Below are 22,254 nucleotides of genomic sequence, written 5' to 3' on the forward strand. Positions count from 1 at the left end.
GCAGAGCGAAGGGGCTTCCCTTCAGTCTGCTGGCCCTTTCGCTTCCCCGCAGGGAAACGAACCCACCTTTGCCCCAGCTGCTGGAGGGCTATAGCAACCTCCCCCACCGACCCAGATGTTGCCTGTGCCGCCCTTCCTTTCCTTCCCACCTCCCACAGGCTGGACGCGGTCACCCTTAGCAGGCAGCCAGGCACCCCCAACGTGCTCCTCGCCGCGAACCCTTTGCTGTCACACGGATCTCTAGCAAATCTTTAAAATCTGCCAGAGCCCTACCACCGTACCACAAACCCTGGCACTGCTGGCAGCCATGCAGCAGGCTTTGGAGGCTGCAACACGCTTTTGTTCCTAAGGGCAGAAACGGGGGGGGCTTTCCTTCTTTGGAAGCGCGGTTCTGCTCCGCGTGCCCCCGTGCGCTGCCCCCCGTGCGCAGGGCTTAGCCCCACTGTGGGCCCGTCTCCCACGTCACATGTTTTTAAGAAGCGCTTGCCAGCTTCCTGCTGGGGAGCTGGTCGTGCTGACGTGTGCGGGCCAGCCACGTCAGACACGGCCGGGAAGGGAAACGCAGTCCTTTTTTGGGTGTAGACTAGAGCCAAGTCTATTGGTCTGAGCAGAGAGGAGGGCTGAGATTCGGGAACAGCTGGGCTCTGTCTGTAATTTAGCACTAAACTCTTAAACAATAGCCTGGATAAACACGCTCCAGGATTGGCAAACTTCCCTCTTCTTCTCTGTTTGGCACACTATTTCCGTTTTTCTTTTAAAAATGTTATTTTATTGCTGATAATTAATTTGAGTGGAACACAGTCCAGAGTTATTTTTAGATTTTCTTCGCCGATAGCACTCCCTGATTCCAACTTCTCTAATGCAGCTGTATCACAGTGCTTTTTGAAATGGAAACAATCATTCCCCTTCCACAAAACTTAACAGTTTCTTGACCTGAGGCAATACCAGAGCCCAGGCACTTTGGGGGATTCAGAAAGCCTGTGTATTGTGGAGAAAGAGAACTAGAGTAGCAGAGCTCAACACTGCACATTCAGCTTCATTTTGGGGGCTTTCAAGTGCCTAAAAAAAGGGGAACAAAATAACCCTGGATTGAAGCATGCTTAAAGTGGCACGTTCCTCCGAGTACGTTGTATATATGTGCACATACTGGAAACTTGAGCAATTTACAGTAAATCTTTAAGGCGGGCTTAAGTCCTTAACTCCATCTGACTGCTCCCCAGCTTCTGGGAAAACCCCGAGCTAGACCCAAAATCCATAGCAAGGCCGTGGATTTTTCCACACACCCATCCTACCTGCCTAGCCAGGCTTTGCTTTCCCTGCCTTCCCTGCCTTCCCTGCCGTTCTGCCGTGGCTGTACGCTGCAAAGGTCCTCCTTTTGTGTGGGTGGCTGTGCAAAAAAAACAAAAAAAAAAATCAGGCTACCAAGGTTACAGAGCTGAGAGGAGCAGATAGTTAATCTGAGAACAGCTTTCTACCCTTGCGTAAACAGCTCAAAATGAAGGACAATTACAACCTTGCCGCTGCGGGATACACTGCTTGGCTGGGAAGTCCCTCTCCCCCCAGCCCAGCCTGACCCTGGGGCCCGCCAGCAATTCTGGCTGACTTCATGTGTTGCCATCAGTGAGGGTCACACCCAGGGCTCTCATCTTATCAGGGCAGCAATGGAAACCTGTTCAGCAGGGTTGTGGAGCAAGACACCAAGTGGGGCCATCAGGAGTACTTCTGTTTTCTCATGTTGGTCAAGACTTGGTCAGAATCTTTTTTATCCCACCTGTGATGCCTTTCTTTGCATACTTAAAGCTGCACAAAGTGTAATTAGGCAACCCTATATAATTAAGACAATTAGGTAAGGTAAGCACCCCACAGAGTAATTGTGGCCAATTTTTAGCATACCCAAGGGCAGTTATAAGGCCCAAGGTGGCCTTTCAAATGATTTACCTGCTCACATGTCTCTACAGTATTCATCTTAGGTGTGTCTCAGGTGACATCTTTGAAGTGGGCATTATTGTCCTGTTCCTGCTGAGAAACAGCTGGCTGGAGAAGAAGTATTCTTTTTTTTCCATTCCTTCTCTTGAAAAAGGAGTTTCATATCTTGTTTCTATTCTGAAGTGGCCTGAAACTGAGACTCTTGATGTGAGAGACCCAGATTCTGCAAATACTACGAGGTTCTTGCCTTAGAGCCTGCTCTTCTGTGAAAAAAGGCAGCTTTCTTCTCCCTTCTAGCCTTTTATCACATTCCCTAAAGCCAGTTTATCCCTTCCCTGCCTGAAGATTGACCTCTTCTCTAGCAGCAAAATGCTTGAGGCAAGCCAGATCCTGATCTGCCACGCAGCTCTCAACCTGGAGTCACTCTATCCTCATCCAGGGAAATATGAGCCAGTATCTGGCTGTGGTAAGTGAAAGCCAGCACAAATCCCAGTACAGCCCAGCAGAGAAGGCACAGAGGCACCTGAATCCTAGGGAAGGATAGTAGTGAGATACAGAGGCTCTAAGAAATGTTGGGATGGAAGGAACATGGTTTTCTCCTTCTTTACACAACTTTATTTCCAGCCAAAAAGCAGTGAGTCAAAGGTGCCTAAGAGGGAGTGGGTTCTGGCATGGCTCATCACCTGCGGCAATGTCTAGAGGCGGTGAGCCAGCTGGGGGGCACAAGGAGCTCCTGAGGGGATTAGGTGGGACAGCCAAATTGCTCACCCGCGCTTGCTGGGATGAGCCACTCTTGGTGTGTGCTCAGACCGCTATTGCCAGCAATTTGAGGAAAGGGCATCAGGAGCACGAAGGATCTTGGTCTTAGAGTCAACAGAGTTGCCCATCGGGTACCTGCTTGCTGTTTGGCTGGACCAGATCCTCCTCTAACTTGCCAGCAGCACGTATGTGTACCTCCGGGATGTTTTCTAACACACGTGTTCCAATCTGTCCAGAGCTCACACCTATCCTTTCTGAAAATCGAGCTGCCAGGGCTCTGTGGACTGGTTCAAGGACACAGCAGGGTCTGAGGAAAGGCTGAATGTCAACATGTGATGCTACAGCGTCCTGCTCCCTCTGGCTCAGAGGCCTAGTGTTCTGTTATGCTACTGTCAGTCCCAGGGATCCCCAGGAAGGCCAGTGAGTTTAATGGTTTTAATAGCTTCCAAGGTGCTTAAAATCACAGTGGGATTTTTTCTCCCCTCTCTATGCCTCAAAACACACACTGGCCTCCAAAACTGAAATCTTATTTTATTCTGTCCTGTTTTCTCTGCTTGTTTTAGCTGACTCCTGTGTTTAACACCTTTACATGGACACTTTGAGCTAGTTCATGTTTTTAATTTTCTTCTTACCAATGACATGTAGATTTTCTTTTTTTAACACCCTTTGCAGGAGGAAAAGAAAAGCTTCAAACACGAGGAGACTTATGGTGAGATCTCAAGCACCGGCAATCTTGAGCTGGAATTTCTAATGGTGGAACAGAACAGAGTTTGAACCTGATGTGGCCTTGCTAGAAAGAGGGAAAACAGCCATTTATGGCAGACAAATGCATACAATTGCCAAGCGAGGGCTCTCCTGGGCTCTGGAGCAGGCAGGGTGAACGGTGCATGGGTTATTATTCGTTGCTTTGTATGTTTAAGAGGGCCCTCAGTTGCCAGGTCTCTGCAAAAGCTGCTTAGCTCAGGAGTGCTCTTGAGAACGAGGGAGTGGAAAGCAGGAATTTCAGACCCTTTTAAGGTCTGTTTACTCTTTCAGCCTCCACAGATTTCAAGGGCATGTACATTAGGCAAATCTGAAATGGTTATCATGGTGAGAGCTGTAGGCACAGGAGGGAGTGGAGCTCCCTGGACCCCTCTCAGCCAGGAGTCCTGGGTCACAAAGAAATGCTTTCCTGCTCCACTGGGCCATTTCCATACTGAATATCCATGATCTGAGCTGGGAACAGCCCCTCCACAGGGACTGTAACAAAACAGTCCCAGGCCTTGTGCTTTCATATGGCTTGTTGCTACAGGGAAAGTGGAAGGTGACTTCCTCCTCTCTTACCTCCTGGCCAGTGCTTTCCGTGAGGAGACCTTCACAGCGTTCACCCTGGGGCAAATGCTAGCAGGGGATGGGCTCAGAGCTATGTTACCAGCTTCTTCCACTCATTACAGATGCATCTTTCCTGCCTCCTAAGTCTCTAGGTGCTTTTATAACGGAAAGTGGGCCTTCATGTGCATGAGGAAACTGAGGCACACACTGAGAAAAAGTGATGACCCAAATACACAGCAGGCTGGTGCCGGAGGCAGGATCAACCTCATCGTGCTTTTCTGGCCACTTTTGAGGTGATGCTTGACAAGACTGAAGACAAAGTCACTCCATCTGGTGTGCACCACCTTCCAGGCAAACTCTTAACTCTGCCAGTGTCTGGGACACCTCTCCTTAGTCCTTGTCATGGGAAACCTCAGCTGAGATGATGACACAGGGTGGGAAATGCACGTGACAGCAAAGAAACCTCAAGCAAAAGGACAATTGCACAGGCTTTGGAGGCACTCACGAGGCTTTTCTAACCAGTTGGCAGCTGGGAAGCTGCCCAAACCCACAGGTTTTCCTGTGCCAAGGACACAGGAGAAAGATCCTGGAGGGATCCTGGGGGTACTCAGTCTGCATCTAGCTGGCAGAGTGTGGGGAAAGAAGGGGTGAGGATGCAATGAGCAGGAGAGGAGCTGCCCTATTGCAGCAATGCTGCTGGAGGCCAGAACTGACTTCCTGACCTGTAACTCTCGTTTTACACTGGCATAATGCCTCTAGTGCAGAGATACGAATTTCCCAGATGCTGGTGATCTAAGCCACTCTTTTGGGTGTGTCTTCAACTGTAAATGTTAACAGTGCATAAAACTTCAAATCTTGTTTCCAAGCAACATTTCACATCCAGACTTAAGTCTGGTAAGGGTGAGCAGGCAGCTAAAATTGTAGGCAAAAGATCTTGAGTGCAGTTCTGCTGAACCTCTGTGAGGCTCTGAGATAGCAGACTGGACTCATCTTGTATGGGAGCTACTGGTGACACTAAAAACAAAGGATAGATGACCTGGTGTTTAGGAATCTGAGCTTTGGGAGACATCTGAGTTCAATTTCTTCCTCTGTCACAAACCACTGGCCTGCCCCAGGCCTGTCATTTTGCTTTCCTGTGACTCAGTTTACCTCCTGGGAAATAGGGGAGAAGGGAAGAAATAGCTCTCCGCCTTGCAGGCTAGTTTTGTGGGATAGCTATATTAAAGGAGACACTTGAATGTAGCAATTGAGGACCCTGTTATGCCAAAAATGAACAAATGTGCCAAACCCTGAGCACCGTTCTCCAGTTCTGCTCTCCAGCCGGCTGCAGTTTCCTTCCCCATCTTAATGGAGCCCGTTTGGGATGCACTGGCTAGTTAGGCTAGGAGTATACGTGCCTCACTGCAAGTCTTGTCAGACCTGGCCCTTCAGTCTCACAGGCCCATGTAGGTGGGGTGACGGCAGGGCCGAGGGGCCCGCGGTGCCCCCGCGGGGTGGTGCTGGTTGTGAACAGCAGCAGCAGGATGCATCCTGCTCTAACAGAGGGGCTCCAATCTCTGCCTGGCATCCCTGTCCCCCTTCCCTGGGCCAGTGCTGATGTCCTGGTTGCTAACGGCTTGGGATGCACCTTCTCAGCTGTGATGAGGCTTTCTGGATGGAGCTGTATATGTAATTCACTCTGCAGGCCTCAGCCAAGGCTCAGTACAGGAAGGGAAAAGTGGGTTATTGTTTTTCCAAACCTCCTTTTGTTTTCTAAGGAATGTGGCTGCAAAGCCTTGCTGCCAAAGCCTCTCTTGAGAGTCCTGCTCTGACTGTAGGTCTTCCTTGGGCTGCTGTGTCCAACAGGGGATGTATGCCAGCCAGTGAGCTGTGTGTTGTTTTTCTTACCAGCCCCAAGTAGTTATTCCCCCATGACACACATCACCCCATTCTCCGTCTTCCCAGGCACTGTGGCCACTACAGATCTTTAGTGTTTCTTTTGCACAGCATTTCCTCTGACGCCTCATGCAAAACGGTGTCCCTGTGCTGCATTTCCAGTCGTTGTTCTTGGCATGTCTTAGCGATCTTGTTTGTTTTTTTGGTGCCTGTTAAATTCCAGAGGTGCTGAGAGATCCCAGATGGCTTCGCTGACCTCCCTGTGGGAGACAGGAACATAGCTGTCTGGGGTGGGAGCGGGACCGTCCCTGCCATTACTGGCGGGTGGGGTGACACAGGGCTGGGGTATAACTGGGCTCCCAAAGGCATTAATTATAGTGTGAGCTGGTGACAAGCATGTGGAGGACAATCACACCAAGGGGCTCTGGGGAACGCTGGTCAGCATGGGGAGGACTGAAGCAGCCTGGGCCAGGGTGCTGGTCTCTCAGGAGGGTCTGCTCCATGGTAGCTCTAGCAGAGTCCTTGAGGCCAGGTCCTTGGCCATCACATCTTTGGTGTACCTGGGGCATCTCCCAGAGACCCATTTCCAGGACATTGAGGTTATGTTTAGCTTAAGCAAGTTTAAGGGTGCCTGTTTCATTCCAAACCTAGGCTCTGTGTGAAGCTCCTGGGTTTTGGCAAAGTAAGACCAGAGTCCTGAGCTGAAACTGGGCAACAGAATAAGGCCTTGGAGAGGCCCCAAGGTTTGACTTGAAATAGCTCAGGAATCCAGCCCCTACCCCTGTCCTCACATGTATACAGATGATAAAATCATGACCCTTTTAATTTCTCTGAATATGAGTGGAAAAATCTCTTCAGAGACTATGCTAAAGCCTTGGTTGTTGCTGAAATGCAGAATTATGAAAAGAAAGCTTATGTGCTGCTTCTGTCAGTGATGGACGTGGGTCCAGCCTAGAATTTGGAGTTCAAACCCTGATGAACTCTGTGTGCAATCCAAAGCCATGCCTAAACCCAGATTTTTAGAAAATTACCCCTACTTTTATAACTAACCACCCCCCTCTGTCCTTAGTTGCAAACACCCTGGCAGTGCAAGGGTAAGTTCCAGCTCCAAAGCTGGATATCTGTTCAACTCCAGCCTCTGTGATGTTCTCCCTCTGAGCCACTATGGGGAAGATACTAAATGTGTCTTTGTTCCGATGCTCAGCTGTCCTTTGGTGTCAGCTACAAAGGAGGTGTATTCTGGTTGGGGAGAGCTGGGGGCAAGTAGAGCATGCTGGTCACATGCAAAATCGTGGATAGCAAGGAGGGTGGATGCGTGTGGTACACCATGTGCCGGTCTCCCCCTGCCCAGGTGTGGCACTCCACCAAAAATCAACTAGCTGGCTGTGCCAGGCAGGGCAAGGAATCCTTGGGAACAGCCTAGAGCAGTCCTTTGGAGTCCACCTGTTCCTCAGGAGGTGTTTGTCCAAGCCAGGATCAGCCTGACTCTTGGGAAAGGGCACCACCCAGTTCTAAGCTGTTGTAGGGTGTTGCCCTGCTTTATCTGGGCCTTCTTTGCGCACTAATTGATGTTTGCAGGGGTTGGGAGGTTTGCTGGGCTCTGGGAAGCACTGGCTTCTTTCATATTTGTGGGTGTAGCCTGAGAAGAACCCCAAGGATCTTCTCCCAGTGTCCTTCTCTCCCACGTGGGATCCTGGATCATCTACTGCACAGCACCTCTCACCAGCTGTAAGAGAAAGGTCCCCCCATGGATTTGCAATCTGGGCATACAGATGCCATGGGGAGAAGAATGGATTGGGCAGAGCTTTGTCAGCATAGCAGCTATAGATAGGACCTGATATAATCCTTGCTGTGGAGCTGATCTGGGGACTAAGAGGACTGGTGGGAGAGGAGAGAAGGGGAAAGCAGATCCGTAACCTATGACATGGATGAGATTCTGCAGTGAGCCGTAACCAGGTCAGGTTTCCATATGTTAGATTGATCATGGGTCGCTGTAACGATGCTGGAGTAGGCCAAAATCTGGAAGTCCTAGAGTTACTTGTCTTCTCTTTGGTTAACCTGCACCTGCCACACAAACTCTTGGAAGTCTGTATACAGGGACTGGCTGGTGGAAAAACTCAGAGCTTCCTGGAAAGATCCCATTTTCTACTTGATGCTCTATGCTCTATAAAACCCTCAAGCAAAGGACTCTGTATGGTGGTAGCTGAGGTCTCCAATGCCATCATAAAAGTCACTTCGATCTGTAACCACCTCCTGCCTTTCTCTTCTAATGTGTTGGTAAATCAACGGCTCTTCACAGGCTTTCAAAAGACACATTCATGGAAGCAAGTCCAGCAGAGACTCCCCACTCAGTGCTGAGATGTCAGGCAGTGCTGAGCAGGGTCAGTAAAATCACTCACCGGCTGCTACAGCAACGGCGCCTTTGGTGCTCTTGTCCTTTTCTTTTTTGCTGACAACTGGGGTTGCTATGGCACTGTAAGACACATTATCCTGCGTTTATAATATTTATAAGTAATAAATGTTGATTTCGGCAATGTGCTGCTTTGGCAACTAGTGACTAGTCGTTTTTCCCTGGCTGCGTTCGAGTTTGGCAGACGAGTTGTGTTCTAACCACTGAAAAAATCCAGTCTAGTGGTTTCAGCCAGAGGGTTTTTTTTAACTCCTCTTTTCTAAGAAAAGAAAAATCCCTTCTTTGTAGTATGGCTGCATTTCAATGCAGTGTGAAATCCCTATATATAGCCCTCCAGCCTCCCTTAGAAGGAAAGGTGTGAGATAGGCCTAAGGAGGGAAGTTTGCCTCAAAAGCCCCCCAAAAAATCAGGGATGGGGGCGAGGAGTCATGGTCCCTTACGCAGCCAGGCTGAAGCGCGGGGGCAGCGCGATTCATGGGACGGGCCCTGTATCTTGCCTTTGCTTTGAACAAGACGCAGCATCTCTTAGGCCGTAGTTTGCTGCCCTGCGAGTTGTCTCTCCCTTGCAGACCATAAGCTCCTCAGTTCATGTGGTTGTTAACGTGTGTCTCTGTGGCGTTCCGTGTTACTGGTGGGTTCACCATCAGCGTTACTGGTGGGTTTACCTCTCCTTGGTTGTGGGGAGGTTTGAAACTGTGTCCTGACCGGAGCCAATATTTATTCGGGGACTTTCTAGGGGGGGAGAGCAGAGCCCAGGTAGGGAGACATACCCCAGGGTGCCGCAATAAGGGAGAATTGCTGAGGGGAGCTGCCTGCCTCTGCACACATCTGCTTCTGCAGTGCTGGAGCTGAGGACCGGGGTGAGATGTCATCTCCAAGAGCGGCCGAAGGGCAGAAGGGTGGTGCAGAGCGAGGGGCTGGCCAGAGGCACGTCTTCCCGCACCGCTGGGCACCCCGAGCCCTGCTGATCCTTGCTTGCTCCATTGCTGCCAGGGCTCTGGACTCTCTCCATCTCATAAACTAGCAAGCCAGCTCCAGGCTTTGCAGGGGACAACTGTAGAGCTGCCTGTGCGGACACTTCCATCCCCAAACCACTTAGGGCTCTGCCTGGACCTTTTCTCTTGTTCCCTCTCTACCTTTTCAAGTTTTGTGTAACAAGAACAGAGGTAGGCGGAGGCAGTTGCATCCTGTAAGGGGATGTGGAAAAAAACAATAACCGAATGCAAAGAACAGGAAACCATCTCTGAAATCAGCGTGAGGTCATCTGCACACCTTCCTTGACAGGGCAGCTTCAGGAGGAACTAGTGGGGCTGAGGCTTGTTCTCCAGCTGATAACGTTGTGCTTTGAACAAATGTCATCTTACACGAGACATTGTCAACACGGGGCGAGCCAGAAGCTAGTGAGGCCAAGGAAAAACCCCCTGAGTAAACTGAAGGCACCTGGAGCCAGCGAGTGCTCAGTGCCATCGGAAAACTAGGCCCAAAGTCCTAAGAAATGCAAAGAAAAAGCAATTCCTTCTGCTTGCGGCTCCCTTGAGTGCAGCAATGTTTGTTGCCTGAAATATTTTTGAACAGACAAGACATTTGTAGTGGGTCAGACGGGCTGTTTTCTATGAGGAAACATGGTGTGCAATAGGCAAAGTGGATCAGAGGGAGGCTGTTCGGGGAAAAGCTTCTCCTCGGCGTGGTGCCACCGGTCACCGAAGCCCTGGGTTTGTGCTACAGAAGCCACCGTGCTCAGATGCCGTTGCGAAACGCAGCTGCCTCTCAGTCCGCACACAAGTCCGCATGGGTCTCTGCGGACGGGGGAGAGGGGAGAGTCGCAGGGGCCCGGGCGGTCTGCGAGCGACGCTGCTCGGATGTGCCCCGCGTGCGCCCGGACACGTCTGGCCCACGCTGCCCACGAGCGGTGCTCAGCGCGGGTGCGGGGAGCCAGGTCACGGGCAAGGCGGACAGCCCGAACAAGGGCCCGCGCTGACCACAGCCCGCCCGGCGCCCCGAGACGGGGCAGGGTGCTCAGCGAAGCCCAGCGCAGCGCGGGCCGGCAGGATGAGATGCTCGGAGGGCTCTGGCCCGGCTGGAGGGTGCTGAGGACTTGCTCTGCCTGCGGGAGGAGGTGCGTGCTGCAAACTGAGGTCTAACCTAGGCAGCGAACAGGTTAAAAAGGCTTTGTTTTCTCGCCGTGTCCTTTTCTTCCCCTCCCTCTCTGCTGCATTTCACACGCTTCAGTCACAGTCCTATTTCACAACTGTGGGTTTTGAAAGGACTTATTAGCTCTAAGTGTAGGCTGGGCTTAAGACTCTTGCTTTATTGTTTACTCTGCCTGCTAGGCCTGTTTCTGGGGTCAGGCCCAGGTTACCAATTACAGCTGTGATTAAACGTACTAGCCCTGCTTATCCCTGGGCTTTTTTGCCCCTTAAATTCCCACTGATTGTGCTTAACTGGTGCTAGCAACCAGGCGGCTGCTGGCAGGGGAACCGCACCGCCTGTGCCTCCTCCGACGGAGCCAGATAACGAGACCCGAACCGGGCTAATACACTCTATTGAAGCTCAAAGCTCTTCCCAGAGACTTTTTCTCTTCTGTCTCTCTTTTTTTTTTTTCCTTAATGTAAAGGAAAAGCAGCCCTTGGCTTCCCAGATCTAAATCGATAACCTTAAAATCCTTCTCAAATGCTGGGCTAATGGGGAGGGGCCCACCCTGGAGAAGTGACAGCTCATTTAGCCGTCTGTGGGACACGTCTAATCAGGAGGATTTGAATGTTAATTCTCTGTGTGTAACTATTTCTCTGCTGATAACAGGGGGTGTGGAATCACACCCTGGCTATTTGACTGGCAGCTGACTCTATTCAAGCGACGGCCTGTGAAGTGGTTTTTGTGTCTAATGTGTCGTGAACGACAGCCCAGCGTATTAAAAAAGGTGCTTCCCCCCCCCCCAAACATACCCAAAGAAAGTGTAGTGTGGGAACGGTTGCCTTTTAGGTGTGCATAAAAAAGCTGTGAGCTGCTGACTCTTGAAAAGCCTGAGTCCCTGTGAGTGTTTTGGTCTGTCCATGCGGAGCTTTAACCCTTCGTTGAAAGCCACATTACCTTTTTATTGTAAAACTTCCAGCTCAACCTGTTTTGGACAAACAGGGCCAGAACGTTTGAAAACCCATCTGAACTTTTAATTCCTGTCAAACCAGTTACGAACCTCATCTGGCCAATCGCTATGGAGAGGTTTATATGTATTTTTTTTAATTTCAATTGAAATTTAAATGCTCTCAGCCATTTTCAGGTAAACACAGGGTGGAAACTAATCTAGCCAGAACAGCATTAAAAACAGCTCTAATTTCTCTTTATAAAATGAATTTTATTTTATAATTGTTTGTTTACTCTGTAACTCCTCAAAGCAATTAGAAAGCATGTATTAAGTCTTATGCCCCGTCTCTAAGACTGCAGCCTTGTTTAACAGGGCCAGAAGTTATGGACACATACCCTGCTTAGAGGTCCTTGAGCTCCACAGGAAATCTCTTATTGGAAGGGCTTAACGAAGAGAACCTGATTTTGGAGACGAGGGCCTGCGCTAGAGACGAACACATGCAAGACAAAGGCCCTCAGCTGCGCCAGGGCAGCTTGCAGGAACAGTGACGATGATTAAGAATAAATGGAGGATCTGAATTTGGAGAATGGTGCCACCACTTATTTCATCTGCTTGCTGAGCAGGGGGGGGCAGGGGAACCTGCTCGCCGAGGTTAGATCATCAACAGCACTTAAGAACAGTTAGCCCTAGTTGCAAATAAACCTGCACTTGCTATTAATGCTATTCTTGGCCGACTGGAGGACAGAAGACCTCTTGCTACGATTACTGCACAGTGACTCAGAACTGGATGGTACCATCCCAGTACTTTTCAATGTGATCCTTCTGTCGGATGGGGGAAACGACTCCTTTTCCCTGCTCTGAGCTTGTCCAGTTAGGCTGCAAACTCTGCGCAGGCTCTCCGATGCTTTACTAAAGTAGCAGTCTTGAGAATTTATTTTTGCTTTGGCTTTTACAGGTGTATTTGTATAAAGGTGTCTTGTGCCAGGATAGTTTTGTTTGCTTCTTAATTTCATGGCAATTATGGTTGTGCCCACGTGCTCCGAGTGTCTTTGGTGGCTGACAGTACAGGTGTGTTCAAAGTAATAAAGCTCTGCGTGGACGGGCTCTCGCTGCGTGCGCTTATGCAGCTTCTTTGGGGGCCTCTGGCTGCTGCCGCGGTATAAATAACCTCCGCCCGCCCTGTATCGCGCTCTGTGCTTCACATGGACCCGCGTTTCTTTCATGTGTGTTGCTGACTAAAAAAAAAAAAAAAGAAGTCCTTAGACTTTAATCCTTGGGTTTATTTCAAAGCTTACAAAGGCAAATCTGGTTTATAGCAAGAGATTTGCCTGCTTCCTTGTGCTCTGGGGATGAATGGAGCGGCAGATGGAGGGGGGTGGGGAGAACCCGGGACCCCAGGCTCGAGCCGCTGGCGAGCCTGGCCCTCCGCGAGCCGAGCCGAGCTGAGCCGAGTTGAGCCGAGCCGAGCCGAGCCGAGCCACGGCAGCTTCTCCGCCGGCTGCCCAAAGCACCTTCCTTGAAGCTGCGCAGAGCACCAAACGGGGTCAGTGCAGCCCTCTGCCTGGGCAATGTTTTTCATATCAACCTCTACCAAACCAGTATGATTTTAAAAGCTGTTTTCTTACTCTTTGCCCTGGCCTGTTGGCTGCGTGTTGCTACACAGTCGTAGCGCTTCAGAAGGTGAGTCTGCACGTGCAGCGTGTGCATGCATGAACGACAGAGGTGTGAACAAAATGAGCTGCAGGCTCTGGAAGCCAAAGGCCTCCAATAAATCCTACTGCATTCTTGAGTCATGGAAAATAACTGGAGTTTCAAGACCCATGAAATCCCCCCTTTTGAGAGTGCTGCTAAGAGGCGACCATGGTCCTTGTAGACGGCCCTCGCCAACGTGAAGGATGCCCACACTGCGGGACCCCAGAGCTGTCAATAAGACCAGTGATAAGACAGAGCCGGGCTGGCAGGTCGATAGCCGGGAGGCGCGGGCTGCTCCTCCCGCTTTATCAGGGAGCACCGGCGCGAAAGCGCCTTGCCAGCGACGGGAGCAGCACTGTGGGAACCAGCGCCAGCTCGGCCTCCGCGGGGCTGCTCCGCAGGCAGAGGCCAGCCCGCATGAGCTCATTCCTCGCCTCCGTTTCTCCAGCTGCACCCACTGCTTGTGGAGGTGCCAAATGAGGCCCTGGCCGTGGAAGGAGAACACGTTTTCGTGCGGATCAAATCAGACCTGGGGCTTCAGCTCCTCCCCCGGCTCAGGCCGAGGCAGGGATCCGGGGCGGCGAGACAATGGCTCTGAACAGCGCCGGGTCGCTGCCAGGGAATACTCATTCAGAAGTCCCATCCTGTTTTGATAGCAACTCTCTCATGGTTGATCAAAGAAAAGGCAAGAAAAGAGCTTGGCCTCCTACTGTTGCTTTAGCTGCAGGCCAGTTTCAGCAGAAGCTGGGCGAGTGCCTTCATCCCGGGCAGCGTGGCTGCCAGCCGGGCCAGCTGGTGCAGCTCCCGGGTTTGTAGTGGCTTTAAGGCGCTGGTTGCATCTCACTAAGCGTCAGGGCTGTGCACCGCTTGCACGAGCTCCCCTCTCCCCTGCTGCTGGGCTGCACGGAGGCAACCGAGGACGCTGCTTCTGCTGCCTGCTTGCCTTGGCTTGCTCTCCATGCTCCGTGATGGGACACGTCCTCCCTGTGCTGCAGCCACCTCCTCCCAGCTCCTGCTCTTCCTCCAGCCTGGCTCTTGTTTGGAGGGAGGCCCCAGGTCCCGGGGCGTCTGCCCTCGCCACTCACCTTAAATGCTCCGTAGGCAGAAGATGAAAGTGGCGTGGTATGGTGCGGTCTGGTAGCATTCCCCCCTCCTCTTCCTCACCTCTGCCTGGCAGGTTCTTGCTCTATGCCTTGGGGATCTCTGCCTGGAAAGGATTTGGAATAAGGATCTGTGATGTGTCCAGGGGAAGGAGATGCGGGAAGGCTGCTCAGTGGCGATGGAAAATGGCCCGCGCGCTCCTGGGGAGACGAGATGCCCCGCATATCCCCGAGACCCAGTCCCGGGAGACGGGCACCCGCACTGAACTGAAGTCAAGAGGGTGGGAAGGGCCAGGGACGGGTCACCGTCACCCCGGGATGGCTGATTCACCTCATCCCAGCTCGGCAAAAGTGCCACTTCGCTGAAGCCGGGACTGCCCCGGCGCTGTGGCCGGGAGCGGGACCCGCCGTCAAGGGGGGTGGGGGGGGGGGGGCGCAGCGGGGCCGGGGCCGGGCCGGGACCCGCCGTCGGGGGGGGGGGGGGGGCGCAGCGGGCCCCGCTCAGCCCTAAAAATAGCGCTCGGGTCACCCGCCCCCCCCCTCCCTCCCTCCCTCCCCCGCCACCATTGTCGTCCCCGCGGCGACGTCACTCCTTCCACTGCGCTGAGGTCAGGCGCTATTAGCATACCGCGCCCCCTCGGCCAATGGGCGCCGCCCGGCCGATGACGCCTCCCCGGGCAGGTCCATTTAAGGGCGGCGCGGCGGCGGCGGCGGCGCACTGCGAGCCGAGCGGAGCAGAGCGAGGCGCAGGGCCGGGGAGCCGCTGCCGCCAGCCTTAAAGGGGCCGCGCCGCCACCTCCTCCCGGGAGCCCGAGCCATGAGCCAGCGACGTAGCGGCAGCGGCCCACGGGCGGACATGGCCCCCGAGATCGCCGCCGCCGTGGGCTTCATCTCCAGCCTGCTGCGGACGCGGGGCTGCGTCAGCGAGCAGCAGCTGCAGGTGTTCAGCGGGGCGCTGCGGGAGGCGCTGGCAGGTGAGACGCGGCCCCCGGCAGCGCGCAGCCACCGGGGCCGCCCCCGCCTCCCCCTCCGGGGCTGGGGAGAAACTTTCCGGGCGCCCCGAGCGGCGGGGAGGAAGTCTCGGGACGAGCGCAGCCCACCCGTGTTTCCCTGCGCCCTCCCCGGGGCCGGGCGCCCACCCGTGTCCTTCCCCAGTACCCAGCTGTGGCTCCCGCCTGGGCCAGGTGCCCACCCGTGTCCCTTTCGGGGTTGGGTGCCTGCACGCATCCTTCCCCGGCACCCACCTGCGTCCCCCTGGGCTGCGGGGCGAGCACCCTGCTCCCCCTCGAGAGTTTTGTCCCCTTGTGCGGCAGCCCCTCTGCTCCCAGCCCTCCTCTCCAGGACCTGGCTTGGCCCCACGCCAGCAGGGTTTCGGTGCTTCCCCCCCCCCACGAGTGCATCTGGGCTCGGCACTAACGGGGCGGTTCGGGGGTCTCTTCCCGGCCCGGCTCTCGCGTTATCGGTCCTGGGAAGGAACAGTTTGTTTGTCGCCGTGCTGAGATAAGGGATAGCGACGCGCCCCTGAACTTGTAGCGTGACCTGGATGTTACTCCCAGACCGCGGCGTTTCATTGCTGGTGATACCAGTATCTCCCCCGGCCACCCCAGCGGTCGAGGTGGAGAAGGTGTCGGGGTCCTGTCTGCAGCTGCTGTGGCGTTGTCCTGCCTGGGCTTTCTAGGACCCGAAGAGCCGTGCTCCTGCACCTCGGAGCAAACGGTGACCGAGTAGTCGAGTGCTCGGCTCCGCAGCCTCCGTCTGACGGAGGGAGACTAGAGAGGACTCGGTTTTCCTCCAGCGAGTTGCAGAACTCCCTTGGGATTGCAGCAGGACGCAGACCTCCTTACAGCTGCTGCCCATCTGCTCACCGCTCTTCCCCTCTTGCTTCTCTTGCAGAGCACTACAAACATCACTGGTTTCCCGAGAAACCGTTCAAAGGCTCTGGGTATCGCTGCATCCGGATCAATCACAAAATGGACCCCATTATCAGTAAGGCAGCTAGCCAGATCGGACTCAGCCTACCGCAGCTCTACCAGCTCCTGCCCAGCGAGCTCACGCTCTGGGTGGACCCCTACGAGGTGTCTTACCGCATCGGTGAGGATGGCTCCATCTGCGTCTTGTACGAAGCGACTGCAACAAAACCTGTCAGCTCCTATGGGATGCTGACCTGTAAGAACCAGATGATGTTAGGTCGCACCAGCCCTTCCAAAAACTACATCATGACTGTCTCCAGCTAAATACTCCTCTTCTCCTTACACTGCCGAGACACAGGCTACTGTATACCTCACCTGAGGATCTATTTTTAAGATGAAGAGCTATTTATATTTTTTAAAAAAATCCAAGAAAATCCAAAATTAAAATATCAGGCACTGCTTTGGACAGAAGCAGTGTCTTAGGTGCCTTTTTTTAAAGCTGTTGCAAGCTTATGAGTTTTTATTATGAAGCTGATATCTACCTAATTAGTGTTGGATGGCAATTTTGATGGGCCAGCTTGCTCACTCAGGCAGCTTGGAATGGAGGAAGAGGGGGAAGAGCCATACTGGGAAGCATGGCTTGGTGGGGGAGATGGCTGTGTTACCTTCTCCCAGTCCTGGTACCCAACAGTGTTGCTGTATCACCAAGTATTGCAATATTGTTGGAGAAGGGACGAGGGAGGTGCTCTTTCTTTCACCAAAATCCTCACTCCCCAGCTGGTCTGATCTTTCTCTGGGGCCTGGATATAGTGTTTGGGGGAACATCACCTCGTGCCTTGGTGGTGCTTGGGATCCCTCTCCTTGCTCTCGCACATCTCCTCTGGACCTGCTGACTGCAGATGCTGCAGCTCTGCTCTGTCCCACTCCCAGTGTGAACCGATGGGGCATGTGGCCACCTCCAGCCTCTACATCTCCTGTCCACTGCTGGACTGAAGAGGCCATGGGGGTATCGGTGCCCTGTGAGATGGGACACAGCAGAGATGGTTCCCAAGATGAGTATTGCAGCTGCTGGGGTGGTACTGGAGTGCTGTGTCTGTTCCTGGTGCTCCCCAGCAGCTGGGTTTTGCCTGCTGCTCATGCTGCACACAGAAGGTTTTTAAAACTATGAAGTCAGCACCAAACAGCTGTGAGCAACACCGTTGTTCATCTCTGGGGCTTAGAGATGTCCAGACCATGACCTGTTTGGCCCTCTCTGCGCTCCAAGAGTGGACTCTGGCCCCTTTTGCTTATACAAGTTGCCTAATCTTATGCTGATGACCTGCAGTGTTGCTTCTCCAAATGAGCTGTAGCAACTTACCTTGTGCCCTAGAGGTTGGTGTATAAGAACTTCTCTTGCCTATCTCTTAATCAGAAGTTTTGGGAGTGTCTTCCTGCTGTGTGTGGCTGTTCTGAGGTTGGGACTCTTGGGTGCTATGGTGTCGTGATGTTTTTAAATTCAAACACTTCTTCCCTCTCTTCCTCCCCCGAATAATCGGCAAGTGGCTCACAGTGGGAGCTGTTATTGATAAAGGGGCATCGGTTGGTTCTGATTTCTTGGTACATAACTGTTTTGCACAACTAATGCTTGATCCTGTGCTTTGCCTGTTCAAGCAAAACTCCTCTTGGAGTCCCAGTGGTACGTGTATTCAGGGAGACTTTGCCTGAGTGATCAGGATTTGGCCCTTAAACTGTTCTGGCAACTGCAGATGGGGTGGGAACGGCAAGTGCTGCCCTGAGACCTTTATCTACCTGTTGGGGAATGAGCCTTTACCAGGATGTTGTATGTCCATTGCCTTTTTTTAACCAGCTGGTGCTCCTCCAGTGACCCTGGGAGAAGGGATCCAGAAACCAGGGCTTTGACATGGTTTGATCTAACGAAACTTTCTCAGATCCGTTTCACAGCACATGCTTTTACCTTTCCCTTTGACCTGGCAGCTGACTGGCATAACCGGAGTTGTTCTTTCCCAGCCTTTGAGTCAAGTTCTCAAACATTTGTGCAATATATTTCCAAATCTTGGACGCTCTGGGAGAGGAAGGAAGCCTCCCATTTGCCGCAGTTCTTAGCCTGTTTATTTTAAGTACATTAGAAAATCCAGCAGAGTTTCCCAACTCTCCAATTACTTCTCATGTGAGAAGCTAGGTTTGGATTTTTGTAGTTTTAAATCATGAATCGTTGAACTGGAAAACCAGCCTCAATTGTTTTATCCTGTAAAGATGCCAAGTGGTGAGTTATTTGTCCTTGAACGGTAATAGCAGACGGTAGCTTTGAAGTTGCATCACTTCCTTCTACATCACTTGAATTTCTCACATCAGCAAAGCAGAAGCTGAAATAAAACACTGGGGCTTTTCCCTTGGTGAACTTGTGCAATAGGTGATGTCGCAAAAAGAAAGGAATATTTGGGAACTTCCAAAAAGTGAACTACACTTTCAAGGAGGAAGGTTCCAAGTGCTGTTTTCAGTCCATGTTTTTCACCTGGGTGTGTGGAAAGCCTGAGATGAGATGTGCAGTGTCTCCAGGACAAACAGTGTGTGCTTGGCTGGATCGGAAGTTTCCCGAAGGCTGGTACTTCCTTGAGTTGTAATTTGTCGGATCAATGTGGTCTTTTAAGATTTACCCTCATACTCTCTTCCCTCTGTCTCACCAGAAAAGAGTTTGTGGGTGACCAGCCTGCAACCAGAGGAATATTCTGTGATTGCTCTTAATGTGCCCCCACTTTCAAAGCTCGTTCTTTTTGACCCTGTCATGGAGGAGCCTAACATTAAATGTGTCTTGTTTTAGCTTCAAAACCAGCCAAACTTGGGTGTAATTCATTTCTCTTGTAGCTGGTTACATGTAAAAGCTGTGAATTAGTGTGCTCTGTTGCCTTCTGCCTATAAGCCTGATAGACTCAATTGCAGAGCTGAATGGTGTGTATTTTAAGAACGTGTATTTGGGGGATTTTCTTCGTTTTTTTAAGAACAAGCTGGACTGTTGAACGGGACCTGCTTTTTGTATTTGGTGAAAATGGGAGAAAGCTTGTAAGCTATGTTTGGAGGGAGGGAGTGGATGGTTACTAATTGTATAGCAGTGTTTTTATATGCAGAATGTACAGATCCTTTGACAAAGGTATGCTTTTGTTACTTTAATAAAAATGTAGCAGTATAAATGAGCCTTGTTTTCTTGCTGGGAACGCCTTTGTGCTTACAAAGAGGGTTAGGGTTGGGATTTCAGCCTAAAACCCACACTGCAGATGCTGTGGGCTTGGTTAACGTGTGGGATAGCAGTTAATGTCCAGATGTGTCACGGAGGAGGCTTGGAAAAAAGCTCCTTACGCAGCATGCTGGCTCTAAATCTGACCCTTTAAACCTGAGGAATGAAGACTGGGAATAGGTCTGATGACTACTGCAGGGCTGTGGGCGTCTGGCCTCCCCTCCTTCCCTGTGCTGACTTTACAGGATTCTGGCTTAAGCAGCAGGGGATTTATTCACTGCAGCATTGTGGAAATCCTGGGTCCTGCCAGTGCAGGAAGAAAGGGTTATAAAGCAGATCGCCAAGTCTTTTTCTTCTCTGCACCCAACACCAGAAGCAGCATTAAAAAAAAAAAAAAAAAAACTTAGAAATCAGAAATTAATGATCCTAACCAGGGAGCAGATGTCATGGAGGGCCATGACCTCTCCTTGCCCATCCTCCCCATCCCCACTGTCCTTCCAAGGGCGACTGAGCCAGCAGCCACTTGCCTGCACAGGAGGAGGGGTGAGAGCTCATGGGATTGAAGTGTTCAGGCCTGTGGAGGGTTTCTGGGACTGTCATGATAAAGGCAGCCAGGGCTGAGTCACACGAGATCCTGTTTTGGCTGTGTCTGAAGGCTGGTGACTTCAGCGTGTCCAGCCCTGAGCTGTAACCCTGGTCGCTGGGTATCAAGCTAATGTGTTTAACCCCATGTCCGCTCTTGGGGCGAGCTGCCCCTGTTCAAGGACCTTGGCTCAATTGACTCAGGACTGTTTAGTGCTGGTTTCAGTCCAAAACTCGCCAGAGCCTTTCTGGGGAGGTCACTGGAGTGCCAATTGCAGCCTGTGTGGCCCTTCCTGTGGGCTAAGGACCCGCTTCGCTGTGCAGCCCCCAGACCTGCTCCCTGGAGAAGCGGCACCAAGGAGGCACCGAAGGCCTGATCCCACCACCCTCCCAGGCAGGTGTAAAGCCCATTCCTTCTCCCTTGCTTTTATCCTAACACGCCACCTCTAAGGGGAATAATTTTGTGGACCAGTTCTGGTGCTGTGTCAAAGCCACTCCTTTTTAAACTCATCCCTTCATTAGTTTCAATAAACACACCCAAATTGCTGCTGCTTGAGCAATGAGGCTGTTAGGGAGGAAGGGCCGTCCTGGTTAGCTCGGGAGTCACGCGGGTTCAAAGGCTTGTTGCATTCGGGTGGATGACGTGCGCCTGGGCCGGCGTGGCCTGTCCGGGGTGAGCATTCGGGCCGGCACGGTCCGTGGCAGGGCCAGCGTGGCATGATCCTGCGATCCGTGGCTGGTGTTGGGTCCGGCTCTGAGATTAGCCAGAATTTGAGTCGCTCATGGCCAAGATAAAAATACAGCTCTTACGCAGGGGAGTGTTCAGTGAGGAGTCAGTGATACCTGCGCAGTAACCAGATCCCCGTGCTAGCCTTTCAATAGGTGACTCATCCACTATTTTTATTTTGCTCATCATTTTTCTTCTGGTAGGATCGTGATACCTGGTGCCCCGTGGACAAGCTGGGGTGCTTCGGGGGTGCAGCTTTATCTGCCCCGCAAGCTCTTCCCAGGCTTTTTGATGCTGGGCTCTAGCTTCATCGTATTTTCTCACCATGAGATCCCCACGTTACAGAGGAGACCTGTGGTGGGGACTTCTTTCTGGGGCACGGAGGAGAAAGGGAGTACAGGGCTATACCCCTCGCGTGTTACCACCTGGGACCCAGCTGCCTCCCCTGCGAGCTCGCAGCAGCTCGTAAAAAGCACAGAAAATAAATAAAAGCGCCCTTGTCCACCACTGCCCATCGTTTCCCTGTTGAAATCTGGACTCATTTTCTGCCAAGCTTTTGTTTGATTTTAGTTAGGATTTTTTATTTGGGCGTTTCTGGGAGGGCAGAGAAGTGTCAGATTCGAGGACCTTGCGTCAAATTTTGTCCTCTGTAATCAGGGATCGCTGCGTTATATAAATGCAGGTGACCACGAGTCTCTGACGTGGCTTTGGTAACAGCGCAGCCCTTTGCCCTGTAAACCCGCCTGCAAACTCCCCGGGGCGCAGGGGCCGGTTCCCAGCCCCGCCGCGCTCCCGCGGCCCTTCCGCGGGAACACGAGCTCCTGCGAGCCCAGCGGTGCCCGGGGCTTAAACCCGGAGGTTGCCATGAGACACGCGATTTCCACGTTGCAACACGTTCCCCCTGCAAACATCCCGCTGGAGAGCGGAAGGGCAGGACGTGAGGACGGGGCGCAGCGGATCCTCGGGGGAAAACGCTCTCCTGTGATCCCAGCCATCCGAAAGGGCTTTTTGTGCCCATGCGGAGTAGAAAAGCCAGCGGGTTTTAATGTCTCGTCCTTCTTTAGTGATGTGCTGCTGGTGCGAGGCTTCCTGGGGAGCCGCGAGCCCCAGAGCCGGGGTCGGTCTGCCAGGGAGGCGCAGACCGTGCAAGCCCCGAAGCGCCGCGGGGGACGTCCTCGCCGGACGGCAGCAACAAAGCGCAGGGCAGGGTCCCCCCGGGTCCGCGAGGATATTTTGCTTAATTCATGGCAAAATGTTTGCTTGTATTTTTTTGTGGTTTTTTTTTCTTTTTTTGTGTTTGTTTAACATCCTGCTCCCCTTTCCTGGGGTCCCTTTTACAGAAGTCGAACGTTTCTCAGTTCTAAGTAACTGAAAAAGCAGCATCAGCATTTGGGATGCAGAACTGCTTGTCGGGGTTGTTTTTGCATTTCCCCCCTTGTCCCCTGCCCTCCTCGTCCCCGAGGCTGGGCAGAGCAGGGCCCTTTGGAAACTCTGCATTTGCAACAAGTTTGTTGGAAAGGGGGAAAAAAAATCGCCTGTTCCTGGTGGCCAGAGGAGTCGGGCACCCCCTCGCCCCGCCGTCCGGGCCGCGGCAGATCCCTCCTGGGACGGAGGGGCGCGAGCGGGGCCGTCCGGAGCGGAGCAGCTAGGTGCC

At 52.5% G+C, this 22,254-nt stretch overlaps 1 protein-coding gene and 1 long non-coding RNA gene across 2 annotated transcripts; one reads left to right on the forward strand and one right to left on the reverse strand.

Annotated features, from left to right (window-relative positions):
* Nucleotides 1-12,638: 12,638 nt before the first annotated feature.
* On the reverse strand, nucleotides 12,639-14,574 carry LOC136994189 (uncharacterized). The gene is made up of 3 exons (XR_010886315.1): nucleotides 14,484-14,574; nucleotides 14,138-14,259; nucleotides 12,639-12,882 (listed from the first exon to the last, which is right to left on the reverse strand). It is a non-coding gene; the product is annotated as an uncharacterized lncRNA (long non-coding RNA).
* Nucleotides 14,575-14,883: 309 nt separating this feature from the next.
* On the forward strand, nucleotides 14,884-19,247 carry BTG2 (BTG anti-proliferation factor 2). Its single transcript, XM_067310622.1, has 2 exons — nucleotides 14,884-15,126; nucleotides 16,046-19,247. Exons 1-2 carry the CDS (start codon nucleotides 14,970-14,972, stop codon nucleotides 16,384-16,386), a joined length of 498 nt encoding a protein of 165 aa, XP_067166723.1. The 5' UTR covers nucleotides 14,884-14,969; the 3' UTR covers nucleotides 16,387-19,247.
* Nucleotides 19,248-22,254: the final 3,007 nt, after the last annotated feature.

This window comes from Apteryx mantelli, chromosome 25, assembly GCF_036417845.1.
Source record: "Apteryx mantelli isolate bAptMan1 chromosome 25, bAptMan1.hap1, whole genome shotgun sequence".
Lineage (NCBI taxonomy): Eukaryota > Metazoa > Chordata > Aves > Apterygiformes > Apterygidae > Apteryx > Apteryx mantelli.